Source organism: Phoca vitulina, unplaced genomic scaffold (genome assembly GCF_004348235.1).
Source record: "Phoca vitulina isolate PV1807 unplaced genomic scaffold, GSC_HSeal_1.0 scaffold6, whole genome shotgun sequence".
NCBI lineage: Eukaryota > Metazoa > Chordata > Mammalia > Carnivora > Phocidae > Phoca > Phoca vitulina.
In genome coordinates this window covers 47,862,631-47,876,775 of record NW_022589709.1, presented here as the reverse complement: position 1 = coordinate 47,876,775, position 14,145 = coordinate 47,862,631, and the positions used below count along the sequence as shown (strand labels likewise).

The following is a 14,145-nucleotide window of genomic DNA, read 5'->3' as shown; positions in this document are numbered from 1 at the left end:
TTGATTGTATACTATCTACAAGAAACTATCTGAAACATAATGGAATATATAGGCTAAAAAGTAAAAAGATGGGGAAAAAATATACCATGCAAGCACTAAAAAATTTTTTTAAAAAGCATGGAGTGGCTTTGGTAATTATCAGACAGAGCAGACTTTAGTAAAAGAAAATTTACCTTGTGGTTTATTATTGCATTTCATAGACGAAGTAATAAGAGAATAACTTGCCTAAAGTCACACATCTAGGAACTAACTACTGAAATTTAAGGAGAAACTTTCTAGCAATTAGGACTCTCCAAACTGAAGTAAGCTGTATTAAATTTATGCACATTTTTGATGGATCTGCTTGTAATTTCAGAACCAGAAAAAAAAGCATTAAGGTCATCTAATGAAATGTCCCTACTTTTACTAACAAAATGAATTCCTAGTTAAAGGGCACAGAGACTACTTATATAGCTAGAGGCATATAGCTGAAATTAGAATCCAAGTCTCCTTCTGACCATTGCCCTTCTCACTATAACCAATGCTTACATTCTACATGATGTCTAAGGTTTATTTTAAACCCCATGAAATATATGTGTTTTCATGAATTGTTTAACACTGTAAGTAAACACAGCTAACTGGGTGAAGTGGCAAAAATGCCTGACAAATCTGTTAAATTAAAAAAAAATTTTTTTAAGCAGCTAAAGGGAACCAAGGTATATAATATTTAAATTCTCAATTCTCAAAAACCCTGAATTACATTGGATTACATTAGTTTTGTTTTTGATCACATTTTAGAGAATTTATAATTAGTGGGATCCTCAGATTTTAGCATTAAGTTATGTAGAAGAGAGCACATATTGCAAAGACTCCAAATTTGGCAGATGACATTAAGCATCTTTTGGTTTAAAAAAGTCTCCTGAACTGCAGAATAAGCCTGAGAAATGGATATCAAGTAAGTGGAGGCTATCAATGCAGGCTTATCTAAAAAGTAATTAGAGGGAACCAGAGAGTGAAAATAGACTGCTTTAAACTTAAAAGAATAAGCAATTGGGCTGGCATAAAACTTGTAAATAACAAAATAGAGACCAGAAAACTGTAAAAAATATATTTAATATAGTAAACAAATTAATATTTATAAATATTATATATATATAAATACATACACAGTTGACCCTTGAACAACATCGGCTTGAACTATGCAGGTCTACTTTTACACAGATTTTTTTGATTCAGGAAGTACTGTAAATGTTATTTTCTCTTATGATTTTTTAATGATTTTCTTAATTTTCTTCTCTCTAGGTTACTTTATTGTAAGAGTACAGTATACAATACATATGACATACAAAATGTGTATTAATCGACTGCTTATATTATTGGTGAGGCTTCGGGTCAACAGCAGGCTATCAGTAGCTAAGGTTTAGGGGAGTCAAAAGTTATATACAGATTTTCAACTGTGCAGGAGGTCAGTGCCCCTAACCCTCCATGTCTCCACATTGTTCAGGGTCAACCATACATGTAAAAAAATTTTTTACATATATGTATACACACAAATAAACAAACAAGACACACATAAGTGCTGACTGGAAAATAACTAAATTCTAAGGCCAGCTACGCTCTTACTACAAGAGTGAGTTATGTAAACTGAATCAAAGGTCATGCTTCCACAAATGGCTTCACCTTATTCCACTCCTCTAATATGTATAGTCACCACTTCTACCCAGATTGGGTTACTCAGAACTAACAATACACTCTTTATTCCTATTTATATATATCATCAAAAGTATCTCCAAACTTTCAGGTCAATGCCCAATTTTCACATTCTAATCTCATAAGGCTCTGTATATCTGCTATTCTTTCCTCAAGGTACCATATACCCTTAATATATGAAACCTTTCCTTTGTGCCAAAAAAAAAAAGTAATTAGATACGTATTTGGTATAAAAATATATTTTCTCCTACTCAAAAGTAGAGAAAATAGTATGATATAGCTCCATGTACCCATCCTACAACAAACCTCAGATTCAAGAGTTTTCAAGATTTTCTACTTTTGCTTCATCTACCCTTTATTTCTTTGCTGGAGTACCTTCAACCAAATCTCAGCCATCATCATTTCATGCCACATACTTCAGTGCACAGCTCTAACAAATGAACAGTGAAGAGTAATTTTAATTGAATCAATTCGTAACTATAAAATCTATGAAAACTGACCTAATACCATAACCAATAGGCCATAAAAACTTTTGAAGTGCAGCTGATATCATCGAGGAAGTGAAAAGACAACCTACAAAATGGGAGAAAATATTTGCAAATCATCTATGTTAAGGGACTGGGAGTCAGACTTCATAAAGAATTTTTACAATTCAACAAAAAAATTTTTTTAAGCAGCTAAAGGGAACGAAGGTATATAATATTTAAATTCTCAATTCTCAAAAACTCTGAATTACATTGAATTGAATTGAATTGTGGTATATACAAATTGAATTGTGGTATATACAAATGACCCAACTAAAAATGAGCAAAAAGGGGCGGGTGGGTGCTAAGTCAGTTAAGTGTCCGACTCTTGGTTTCAGCTCAGGTCATGATCTCAGGGTCATGAGATTGAACCCTACATCCTAATTTTACCACTGCTCTCAGCATGGAATATGCTTGGGATTCTCGCTCTCTCTCTCTCCCTCTGCTCCTCCCCCAGCTTGCATGCTCCCTCTCTCTCTCTCTCTCTCAAATAAATAAATAAATATTTTTTTTAAATGAGCAAATGATTTGAATAAACATTTCTCCAAAGAAAATATATAGTCAATAAGCACTTGAAAATATGCTCAACATTATTAATCACTAGGGAAATGCAAATCAAGACTAGAATGAGATACTACTTCATTATGCACTTGGATGGCTACAATTTTTATAAAATCAACAGAAAATAACAATTATTCTTGAGGATATAGAGAAATTGGAACTCTTATGCCTTGCGGGAGAGAATGTAAAATGGGAATAGCTGCCTTTAAAAACTGTTTGGCAGGGGTGCCTGGTTGGCGCAGTCAGTTAAAGCATCCGACTTTTGGTTTCGGCTCAGGTCATGATCTCAGGGTCATGAAATCGAGCCCTGTGTCGGGCCCCACACTCAGTATGGAGTCAGCTTGAGATTCTCTCTCTCCCTCTCTGTCCCTCCCACTCGTGCTGTCTCTATCAAATAAATAAATAAAATAAAGTAAAATAAAATAAATAAAAACTGGCAGTTCCTCAAAAAGTTAAACATAAAGTTACCAAATGAACCAGCAGTTCTACTTCAAGAGAAATACCTTCCACATACTTCCACACAGAATCTATACATGAATGCTTATAAGCAGTATTAGTTATTAGTAGCCAGAAAGCAGAAACAATGCAAATGTCCATTAATTGATGAATGGACAAAGAAAGTGTGGTATATACAAACAATGGAATTTTAGTTGGCCATAAAGAATGAAGTACTGATGCATGCTACAATACTGAGGGACCTTGCCAACATATGCTAAATGAAAGAAGCCAGTCACAAAAGACTAACATTGTATGATTTCATTTACGTGAAGTGTCCAGCATAGGCAAATCCATAGAGACAAAAAGCAGATTTGTGGTTGCATAGGGTTGGGGGAAAAATGGAAAGTAACTTCTCTGGGGTGATGAAAATGTTCTTAAGTTGGTTGTGGTGTGGTTGCAAAATTCCATGAATACAGTGACTTGGACACTTTAAATGTATAACATTTTTTATCATTAGGGAACTACAAATCAAATAGGAGTCAACCAACTGTATATCTCAAAGATTTTTTCTTAAAAAAAAAAAAACACCGCTGAAACCATTAGAATTTAGTGTTTTCTGAAACTCTAGAAATCTTTTTGATTCAGCTAGAGAACATTCAGAGAATACTGGAAGCCTGACCGAAGACAAATGGAAATAATTACAACCCAAGTGTGGAAAGACTAAAATATATTAAAATCTGAAGGGCTGCCATTTGCGTTATGTGTCAGGTGATGTGTCATCCTAACTTTACCACTGACTGAGCTGCATTAGAGTCACAGGACCAGAAAATGTCAGTGCTCTGATTTCCCCTGAGGTCTTTCCTCTAGCTTCAGCTTGGCTGCGGAAAGTAAGGAATTGTGGGCAAAAAAGGCAATGGGTGAGAGAATCCAGTGCTACAAGTGTTTCCTGAATGAACCCTGGTAGAGAGGAAGAGGGAGGCAGAAAACTTTCAAGTTATCACTTTTGTACCCTTGTGAAGAAACACTCATATTTATGGAGAAATGATTCTATGTCATTTTACGATGTTACTAAAATCAAAAAGAGAAAATATATCCAACTTTGGAAAATCGTACCCCACACCAGTGACTTCTTTCAAACTCGGGCCTTCATCCTCCGCCTTCCCTGACGTAGAGTTCTTCGGAACTACCCGTTTTCTATCTTTCAAAAGAGCAATTCGCGCGACACTTGGACAGCGAACACCAGCCAGGAGACTGCGCGCTGGGGAAACTCGAGCCTCAGCCTCTGCGCGTGCGCACCGCTTCTCTTTCCGCCTCCGCTTGGAAACCTCAGCTCGGAGGTCGGTGGGTCGTGGGAGGCGGCTTCTTTGTGTACAGTGTGTCGTTTGTTGAGTCGGGTTTCCAGGGTTTCCAGGGTTTCCACGCCACCTGTGAAGGTCCGCCGCGGTGGCCCACGGCTCCGCGCCTCCGCGGTTGGCCGTCGCCATGACAGCGACCGCTGGGGGCCCTGGTAAGCGCGGATCCCGCGTCTGTGGGTCCCTGAAGGGCTGCACACGATTGGCTCGCAGCCCTGCACTTTCTCTGGCCTGCGGCCTATAGTTGGAGCGCTTTGAGAGACTCCCCTGGCAGCACCACTCCCAGTTGCTAATGGGGGTCTGCATTCTCAGAGCGCGCACAATGGACTGGCCTAGAATGTTGGTTCCTCGCGTGGGTGTTAAGAGAAAAGCCAGTGAGGCGGCCAAGAATAGCAAGAATATTGGGCCCTTTTTAACAAGGAATTCTTTTTTAGGGTAGTTTTGGGTTCATAGGGTAATTGCCCTGGAAGACAGATTCTCCATATAGCACTTACCTGAACATATGTAGAGCCTCCCCATTATCAACAGTTCCTATTCTTGGGCATCTACGTTGACACATCATAATCAAAGTATCCATATTTTACTTTTGGGTTCACTGTTGGTGGTGTACGTTCTTTTGGTTTAGACAAGTGTATAATGCCTTGTATCCCTCATTATGGTATCATACAAAATAGTTCCACTGATCCCCAAATCCTCTGTGCTCCACTTATTCACACCCACCTCCTACAACCACTGATCATTGTTTTGTCTTTTCCAGAATGTCATGTAGTTGGAATCATACAGTATGTAGCCTTTTCAAATTGACTTCTTTCACTTAATAGTATGCATTTAAGGTTCTTCCATGACTTGAGAGCTCATTTCTTTTTAGCACTGAGTAATACTCCTGGTCAGTTGTCTGGATGTAGCAACGTTTATTTATCTATTTATCTATTCACCCATTGAAAGACATCTTGGTTGCTTCTAATTTTTGGCAGTTATGAATAAAGCCGATGTAAACATCTATGTGCAGGTTTTTGTATGGACTTAAGTTTTCAACTCCTTCGGGTAAATATCAAGGAGCACAATTGTTGGATTGTATGGTAAGAGTATGTTTAGTTTTGTAAGAAACTGCCTAACTTTTAAAGTGGCTGTACCGTTTTGCATTCCCACCAACAGTGAATGAAAGTTCCTGTTGCTCCACTCTCACCAGCATTCGGTGTTGTCAGTGTTCCAGATTTTGGCCATTCTAATAGGTGGGTTGTTGTACCTCATTATTCTTTTGTGTTTCTCTGATGACATATTACGTGGAGCACTTTTTCAAATGCTTGACATTTCTTTATATTTGGTGATAAAGTCATTGGCCCATTTTTAAAGTAAAGTTTATTTTCTTATTGTTTGAGTTTTAAGTATTAATATTTTGGATAACAGTCCAATATCAGATGTGCCTTTTGCAAATATTTTCTGCCAGTCTTTGGCTTGTCTTCTCATTTTCTTGATAGTGACTTTTGTAGAGCAAAAGTTTTTTCATTTTAATGAGGTCTAGCTTACCTATTATGTCTTTTATGGATGGTGCCTTTGGTGTTGTATCTAAAAAGTCATGACCATACCCAAGGTCATCTAGGTTTTCTCCTATATTATCTTATAGGAGTTTTATAGTTTTGCATTTAATTTTTGTGAAGGATGTAAGGTCTGTTTCTAGATTCATTGTTTTCCATGTGGATGTCCAGTTGTTCCAGCATCATTGTTACAAAGATTATCTTTACTCCATTGTATTGCCTTTGTTCCTTTGTCAAAGATAAGTTGACTCTATATTTACAGGGTGTTTACTTCAGGGCTGTCTGTTCTATTCCATTGATCTATGTGTCTGTTTTTTCACCAATACTGCCCTGACTTAATTACTGTAGCTTTATAGTAAGTCTTGATGTTGGGTAGTGTCACTTCTTTGTTATTCTCCCTCAGGATTGTGTTGGCTATTCTGGTTTTTAGGCCCTCCATATAAACTTTTGAATCAGTTTGTCAATATCTGTAAAATAACTTAGTGGGATTTTGATTGTGATTGCTTGAATCTATACATCAAGTTGGAAGAACTGACATCTTGACAATATTGAGTCTTTCTATCCATGAACATGGAATATCTCCATTTAGTTCTTTGATTTCATTTATCAGAGTTTTGTGGTTTTCTTTTTATAGGTCTTAGACATTTTGTTAGGTTTATACCTAAGTATTTTTGGCTTTTTGGGTGCTAATGTAAATGGTATAGTGTTTTTCATTTCAAATTCCACTTGTTTTTTGCTGGTAAGTAGAAAAACAATTGACTTTTATAGATTAACCTTGTATCCTTCAATCTTGCAACAATCACTTATTAATTCTGGGAGTTTTTGTGTAGATTCTTTCAGATTCTTTGCATATATAATCATGTCATCTGTGAACAAAGACTGTTTTATATCTTCTTCCCCAATCTGTATACTTTTTATTTACTTTTATTGTCTTGGTGCATAACTAGTACTTCTAGTATGATGTTGGAAAGGAGTGGGTGAGGGGGGTAGACTGTTGCATCTTGAGGTCCTGGTTGAAAGTGACATTTACCTGATCTGTAATTTCATTCGATCAAATGGGGAGTAGTTTTGGTCAGTCCGATTTCTCTTGGAATTGGGTGAGAGTGAGAAATGAAGACAAAGGGATGTGGTCAAGAATTATTCCAGCTTTTTGTTATACAATTTTCAGAAGCTGGTAATTAGTGTGTCCCTGTCCCTTCACCCCAGAGTTAGAGGTGTTTTAAACCAGGCATTCTACTCCAGAAGGTTACATTATCTTTTTTTTTTAAAGATTTATTTATTTGAGAGATATCAAGGGGGCTGGAGAGGGAGAGGGAGAGAATCTTAAGCAGATTCCCTGCTGAGCAAGGAGCTGGATGCGGGGCTCGATCCCAGGACCCTGAGATCATGACCTGAGCTGAAATCAAGAGGCAGATGTTTTACTGAGCTACCCAGGGGCCCTAACTGACTGAGCCACCCAGGCGCCCCCAGAGGGTTACAGTATCTTTTACATAAACCTAAGTAGTCACATTAGACAGCTTTGGTGACATATTCTTTTTTCAGCCTAAGTTTTTTCCTGATTGTAAACATAATACATGCTCATTGTAGAACATTTGTAAAATACATTGAAGTAGGAAAAAAAGTCCACACAATGCCAATAGTAACTTTTTGATATATTTTCTAATGTGACTGGTAAAATAAAATGGAATAACTGATGTCAAGGGGTTTTAAAATGGAGCCACAAGGCCATTAAGGAGGAGGGCCTTATGCACATTCTCATCAGATAGAACCCTGAACTTTTGAACTGGGCTAAACTGCAAATATTCCAAGGAGTCTGCATGAATACCTGCAACTTACTGCAGTAACAGACTTTTTCTTAGTGATAGCCTTAGCAACCAATTATGTTTAGCTAAGATTAATTTTCTGCCATCAAGACCAATTAAAATTTTTTGTAAACAATATATAGAAGCTTTTTTTTTTGTCTTTAAAAACCCCTGGCTTTGAGTTTTTTAAAAAACTCCCCAAATTGCAATTTTCACACCCCAACTAAATGCTTTTATTTCAGCTCTGCCTCTTCTCTTGATTGACACTAACAATCCTGACTTTTAAGAACATAGTATACACGGGGCACCTGGGTGGCTCAGATGGTTAAGCGTCTGCCTTCAGCTCAGGTCATGATCCTGGGGTCCTGGGATCGAGCCCTGCATCGGGCTCCCTGCTCGGCGGGAGGCCTGCTTCTCCCTCTCTCACTCCCCCTGCTTGTGTTCCCTCTCTCGCTGTGTCTCTCTCTGTCAAATAAATAAATAAAATCTTTAAAAAAAAAAAAAAAAGAACATAGTATACACGCCACTATATACTATGTATCTCTTTTTTGGTTTTCTCCAACTTTTTTTAATATACAAACTACTTTTTTAGAGCATTAGTTTTTAGTTGCTAGAACAGCACAAACTTATTATCTTATAGTTCTGTAGGTCAGAAGTCTGAAATGGTCTCACCTAAAATCAAAGTGGCAGCATGACTGCATTCCTTCTGGAAGCTCTAGGAGAGATCAGTGTTTTTGCCTTTACCATCCTCTGGAGACTGCTTGAGTTCCTTGGCTCATGGTCTCTTCCTCCATTTCAGAGGCAGCAATGGCTGGTTCAGTCTTTTTCACATTGTATCACTCTGACACAGACTCTCCTGCCTCTCTCTTTCACTTATAAGGATCTTGTGATTCAGTGGACCCACCTGGATAATCCCAGCTCATCTCCCCACCTCAAAGTCAGCTGAGTAGCAACCTTAATTCTGTTTGTCACCTTAATTACCCTTGCTATGTAATATAACATATTCACAGTTTACAGGAATTAGGATGTGGACATCTTTGGGTGGGGGTCATTATTCTTCCTGCCACAGTACCCATACAAATTGTTCTCCATTGTGCTTTTTTCCCACTTAACATATCTTTAAGATTGTGTCAATATATACGGATTTGCCTCATTCTTTTTAATGGCTGCATAATGTTCCTTTGCATGGATATACCATAATTTATTTAATGAATCCACTGTTGATGGATATTTAGGTTATTTTCACTCTTGCTATTACAAACAATGTGATAGCAAATATCTTTGCATCAAATGTGTCATTTCCCACATATAAGCATATCTGTCTATGGGATAAGTTTATGAAAGTAGAATTTCTGGGTCAAAGGGTAAATGTGTTTTTTTAACTTTTTCTTTTTAAAAAATCTTTATATACACATTTAATGCAATCCCTATCAAAATACCATCAACTTTTTTCAAGGGGATGGAACAAAAAATCCTAAAATTTGTATGGAACCAGAAAAGACCCCGAATAGCCAGAGGAATGTTGAAAAAGAAAAGCAAACCTGGTGGCATCACAATTCCAGACTTCAAGCTCTATTACAAAGCTGTAATCATCGAGACAGTATGGTACTGGCATAAAAACAGACACATAGATCAATGGAACAGAACAGAGAGCCCAGAAATGGACCCTCAACTCTATGGTCAACTAATCTTCAACAAAGCAGGAAAGAATGTCCAGTGGAAAAAAGACAGTCTCTTCAACAAATGATGTTGGGAAAATTGGACAGCCACATGCAGAAGAATGAAACTGGACCATTTCCTTACACCACACACAAAAATAGACTCAAAATGGATGAAGGACCTAGATGTGAGACAGGAGTCCATCAAAATCCTAGAGGAGAACACAGGCAGCAACCTCTTCGACCTCAGCCGCAGCAACTTCTTCCTAGAAACATCGCCAAAGGCAAGGGAAGCAAGAACAAAAATGAACTATTGGGACTTCATCAAGATAAAAAGCTTTTGCACAGCAAAGGAAACAGTCAACAAAACCAAAAGACAACCGACAGAATGGGAGAAGATATTTGCAAATGACATATCGGATAAAGGGCTAGTATCCAAAATCTATAAAGAACTTATCAAACTCAACACCCAAAGAACAAATAACCCAATCAAGAAATGGGCAGAAGACATGAACAGACACTTTTCTAAAGAAGACATCCAAATGGCCAACAGACACATGAAAAAGTGCTCAACATCGCTCGGCATCAGGGAAATCCAAATCAAAACCTCCATGACATACCACCTCACACCAGTCAGAATGGCTAAAATTAACAACTCAGGAAATGACAGGTGTTGGCGAGGATGCGGAGAAGGGGGAACCCTCCTACACTGTTGGTGGGAATGCAAGCTGGTACAGCCACTCTGGAAAACAGTATGGAGGTTCCTCAAAAAGTTGAAAATAGAGCTACCCTACGAGCCAGCAATTGCACTACTGGGTATTTACCCCAAAGATACAAATGTAGTGATCCAAAGGGGTATGTGCACCCTGATGTTTATAGCAGCAATGTCCACAATAGCCAAACTATGGAAAGAGCCAAGATGTCCATTGACAGATGAATGGATAAAGAAGATGTGGTATATATATATAATGGAATATTATGCAACCATCAAAAAAACCTGAAATCTTGCCATTTGCAATGACGTGGATGGAACTAGAGGGTATTATGCTAAGCGAAATAAGTCAATCAGAGAAAGACATGTATCATATGATCTCACTGATATGAGGAATTCTTAATCTCAGGAAACAAACTGAGGGTTGCTGGAGTGGTGGGGGGTGGGAAGGATAGGGTGGCTGGGTGATAGACATTGGGGAGGGTATGTGCTGTGGTGAGCCCTGTGAATTGTGTAAGACTGATGAATCACAGACCTGTACCTCTGAAACAAATAATACATTATATGTTAAAAAAAAGAGAGAGAGAGAGAGAAGATAGTAGGAAGGGAAAAATGAAGGGGGGAAATCGGAGGGGGAGACGAACCATGAGAGACTATGGACTCTGAGAAACAAACTGAGGGTTCTAGAGGGGAGAGGGGTGGGGGCATGGTTTGGCCTGGTGATGGGTATTAAGGGGGGCACGTACTGAATGGAGCACTGGGTGTTATACACAAACAAGGAATCATGGAACACTACGTCAAAAACTAATGATGTATGGTGATTAACATAACATAATAAAATTAAATTAAAATCTTCACTGAGATATAATTTCCATACCCTACAATTCACTTATTTAAAGCATATAGAAGGGACGCCTGGGTGGCTCGGTTGTTAAGCATCTGACTTCAGCTCAGGTCATGATCTCGGGGTCCTGGGATAGGGCCCACATCGGGCTCCCTGCTCGGCGGGAAGCCTGCTTCTCCCTCTCTCACTCGCCCTACGTGTGTTCCCTCTCTTGCTGTCTCTCTCTCTCTCAAATAAATAAATAAAATCTTAAAAAAAAAAAAAGCATATATAATATAGTGGTTTTTAGTTTATCAGAGTTGTGTAACCATCACCACAATCAATTTTAAAACATTTCCATCACCTCAAAAAGATGTAAAAAAATTAGGGGAGGGCACATCTTCTATAAACCTAAAACTACTTCCCAAAAAGTCCTAATTAAAAAATTACAACTAATTTTGACTTTCTCTTTGTCCTATTTTCAGTTATAGCCTAGTTAAAATGGTAATAATACACTAGATCATAGGTAATTGGAGCCTTCTTAAATTCCAAATACATACACTGTTGTGGGTAAGTGTAAGGTCAGTTTCACCCATTAATAGGGCAAGGAGAACTTTTTACTTCAAATGTTTTTAATTGCTGGAATTATGGTATTTAATTGTTAATTTGTAAGTTGCCCTTATAAAAATTGTGAATGCAGTGTGTCTAGTGGTAAGGTGCCACAGACATATCCAATATGCACAGTTAACTTCTGGTTTTTTTGTAATAATATGCATGATTACCATTTCTGTGAGACTTTTGGTATATCTCAAAAACGTTTTTTAACAGCCGTATCAGTCACATATTTTATCATGAAGATGTACTATGTTTTAATTATTTTCCCATTGTAGGACATTTCTGTTTTAGCCTATAATTTGCCTTCTAAAAATGCCTAACTCAAATATTTTAAAAATTGCTATGTATTTTCATCTAAGTCTGAATAGTCTGTGACTGTTGCATATGCTAAATAGAGCCATATGTTTTGGGCTATAGTGGATGCTGCAGCTAACTCTCACCTTTATTCTGTAGCCCAATATACAGAGTGGTTGCTAAGTTCCATGCATATTAGTTAGAAGTTCTCTTTATGTGTCCCTCCATTCTCTAATCAAAATTTATTTTTTCGCAATGTCTTATTGGCAGTTTCTGCTGGCCATTTGTAGGTTTTTAACAGTTATTAGGCAGAGTTAATAAATAAATAATTAATAGAAGACATAATCTCATGCATAAGGAATTTACAGCCAATTGGTAGGCACTAAAATGTTTAAATGAATAAACAAGAATTAGGTAGATAACTAGTTTTCTCGTTATATTGGGATATGACATAGTGTGGAGTAGACTTGAATTCAAGTATTTTAGTCTTGATTAACTCGCATATTTTAAGGCTTAATTAAGAGAAAATCTGGTGAGCCAAAAAGTAGTTGATAGATATGGGCATTATCTGTATTTGTACATGCTAGATAAGTCTATAATTACTAATTCAGGAGTTTGGTCACTCATATAAATGTTGAGATTCATAATCCGAAGGTGAATACACTTACAAGATTCTAAATTAACATAAATATAGAATGGGGTCTCAGGTGGATAAAACAATTAAGTTGCACAAAATTTAAGAAGTTTTAATATAGCTTTTAATATACTTCACATACATTTTACTTATTTATAGTCCAGGATTAGAGACAATATCATGGAAAATTCTTGCTTTAAAATATCTGCTTCTTCCCATTTCTTTTTCTTCCTCCATACTTCCTCATGCTTCTGAGTTTCAGATAGACTATCCTATATGCTTACTAATTATTACTTATATCATATATAGCATGCTTGTATATATAATATATACCTGCACATCATAATACTTGTTCTCAATTTTTAAGACCTTATATTATTCCCAGTTTAATTACTTTATGTTCTCCCCCAAAGTATGTTCTGCCCATTCTTATTTAAAAATGTTTGCATCATAAAAAACAATCCATTCGTTTTGATATACATGTTGTTTTAGGATCTTGGAGTGAAAATATACTAGAATATTTTCTGAGAAATAACCTGATCACAACAGAAGATGGCGCTGAGATCGTCTGGTATCATGCAGCTAACCACAAGGCACAACTGAATGAGGCACTGAAAAGTAAGTCAATACAGTTTCTTGTATTTACACTGGATAATAGATTAATTCAGGGGCGCCTGGGTGGCTCAGTCGTTAAGCATCTGCCTTAGGCTCAGGTCATGATCCCACAGTCCTGGGATCGAGTCCCACGTCGGGCTCCCTGCTCCTTGGGAGCCTGCTTCTCCCTCTGCCTCTCTCTCTCTCTCATGAATAAATAAATAAAATCTTAAAAAAAAAAATAGATTAATTCAGCTCTTTTTTTGATATCTGGGCGTATTTGTAGGTATCAAAGACTTAGATGATCGAAGTGTAAATTCTAGGCTGACATAAACATTTTTATAAAAGATCTCATTTTGTTTATAAAATGAACAAATTTCCATAATGGAAAAATTTTCTTATTTTCCAGAAGTGATTTACCTTTTCTGTGTCTATTTGAAACTCTCAATGTATTATTACACTTGCTTATATACTGTAGTGATTTGAGTAAATTTTTAAGATCAGTGTTGTATGTCTTACATATTTTTGTGTCTTTCATAGTGAACTAAGGAGAAGTTCAATAAATATTTGTTGATGGATGGATGAAGCCATTGTATACTAACTTATAATTAATTGCCTTGGGCAGTATTTATGCTTAGGCTAGAAACCAAGACTTTGGTTTACTAACTTAATCTATAATTTTATATATATATATCTCACATACACACACACACACACACACATATATCCCTTCATTATAGATGAACACTATAGCAGTTTTTTTAGCCTCTTCCTATGAAGTACCTGTGTTGGCTGGAGCAGCACAGGAGACTAAAAGCATATTACTAGAGAGGTCTGGGGCATAGCTCAAAATGACCTGCTACAATGAGGAAAACTTGTCAGTCCCAAGTTTTATTGTAAAAAATCTATGCATC

At 37.1% G+C, this 14,145-nt stretch overlaps 1 protein-coding gene across 4 annotated transcripts in view; it reads left to right on the top strand.

The window, feature by feature from the left end:
• The first annotated feature begins 4,447 nt into the window (after positions 1-4,447).
• Positions 4,448-14,145, top strand: part of FAM151B (family with sequence similarity 151 member B) — a 49,367-nt gene continuing 39,669 nt past the window's right edge. For 2 of the 4 annotated variants that reach the window (XM_032404102.1, XM_032404101.1), the window contains exons 1-2: positions 4,452-4,719; positions 13,130-13,255. In XM_032404102.1, coding sequence (XP_032259993.1) covers positions 4,695-4,719; positions 13,130-13,255 — 151 coding nt within the window. In that variant the 5' untranslated portion in view covers positions 4,452-4,694. Of the gene's footprint in view, positions 4,720-13,129; positions 13,256-14,145 lie in introns of all 4 variants that reach the window. The other 2 variants (XM_032404099.1, XM_032404100.1) reach the window with 2 other exon arrangements.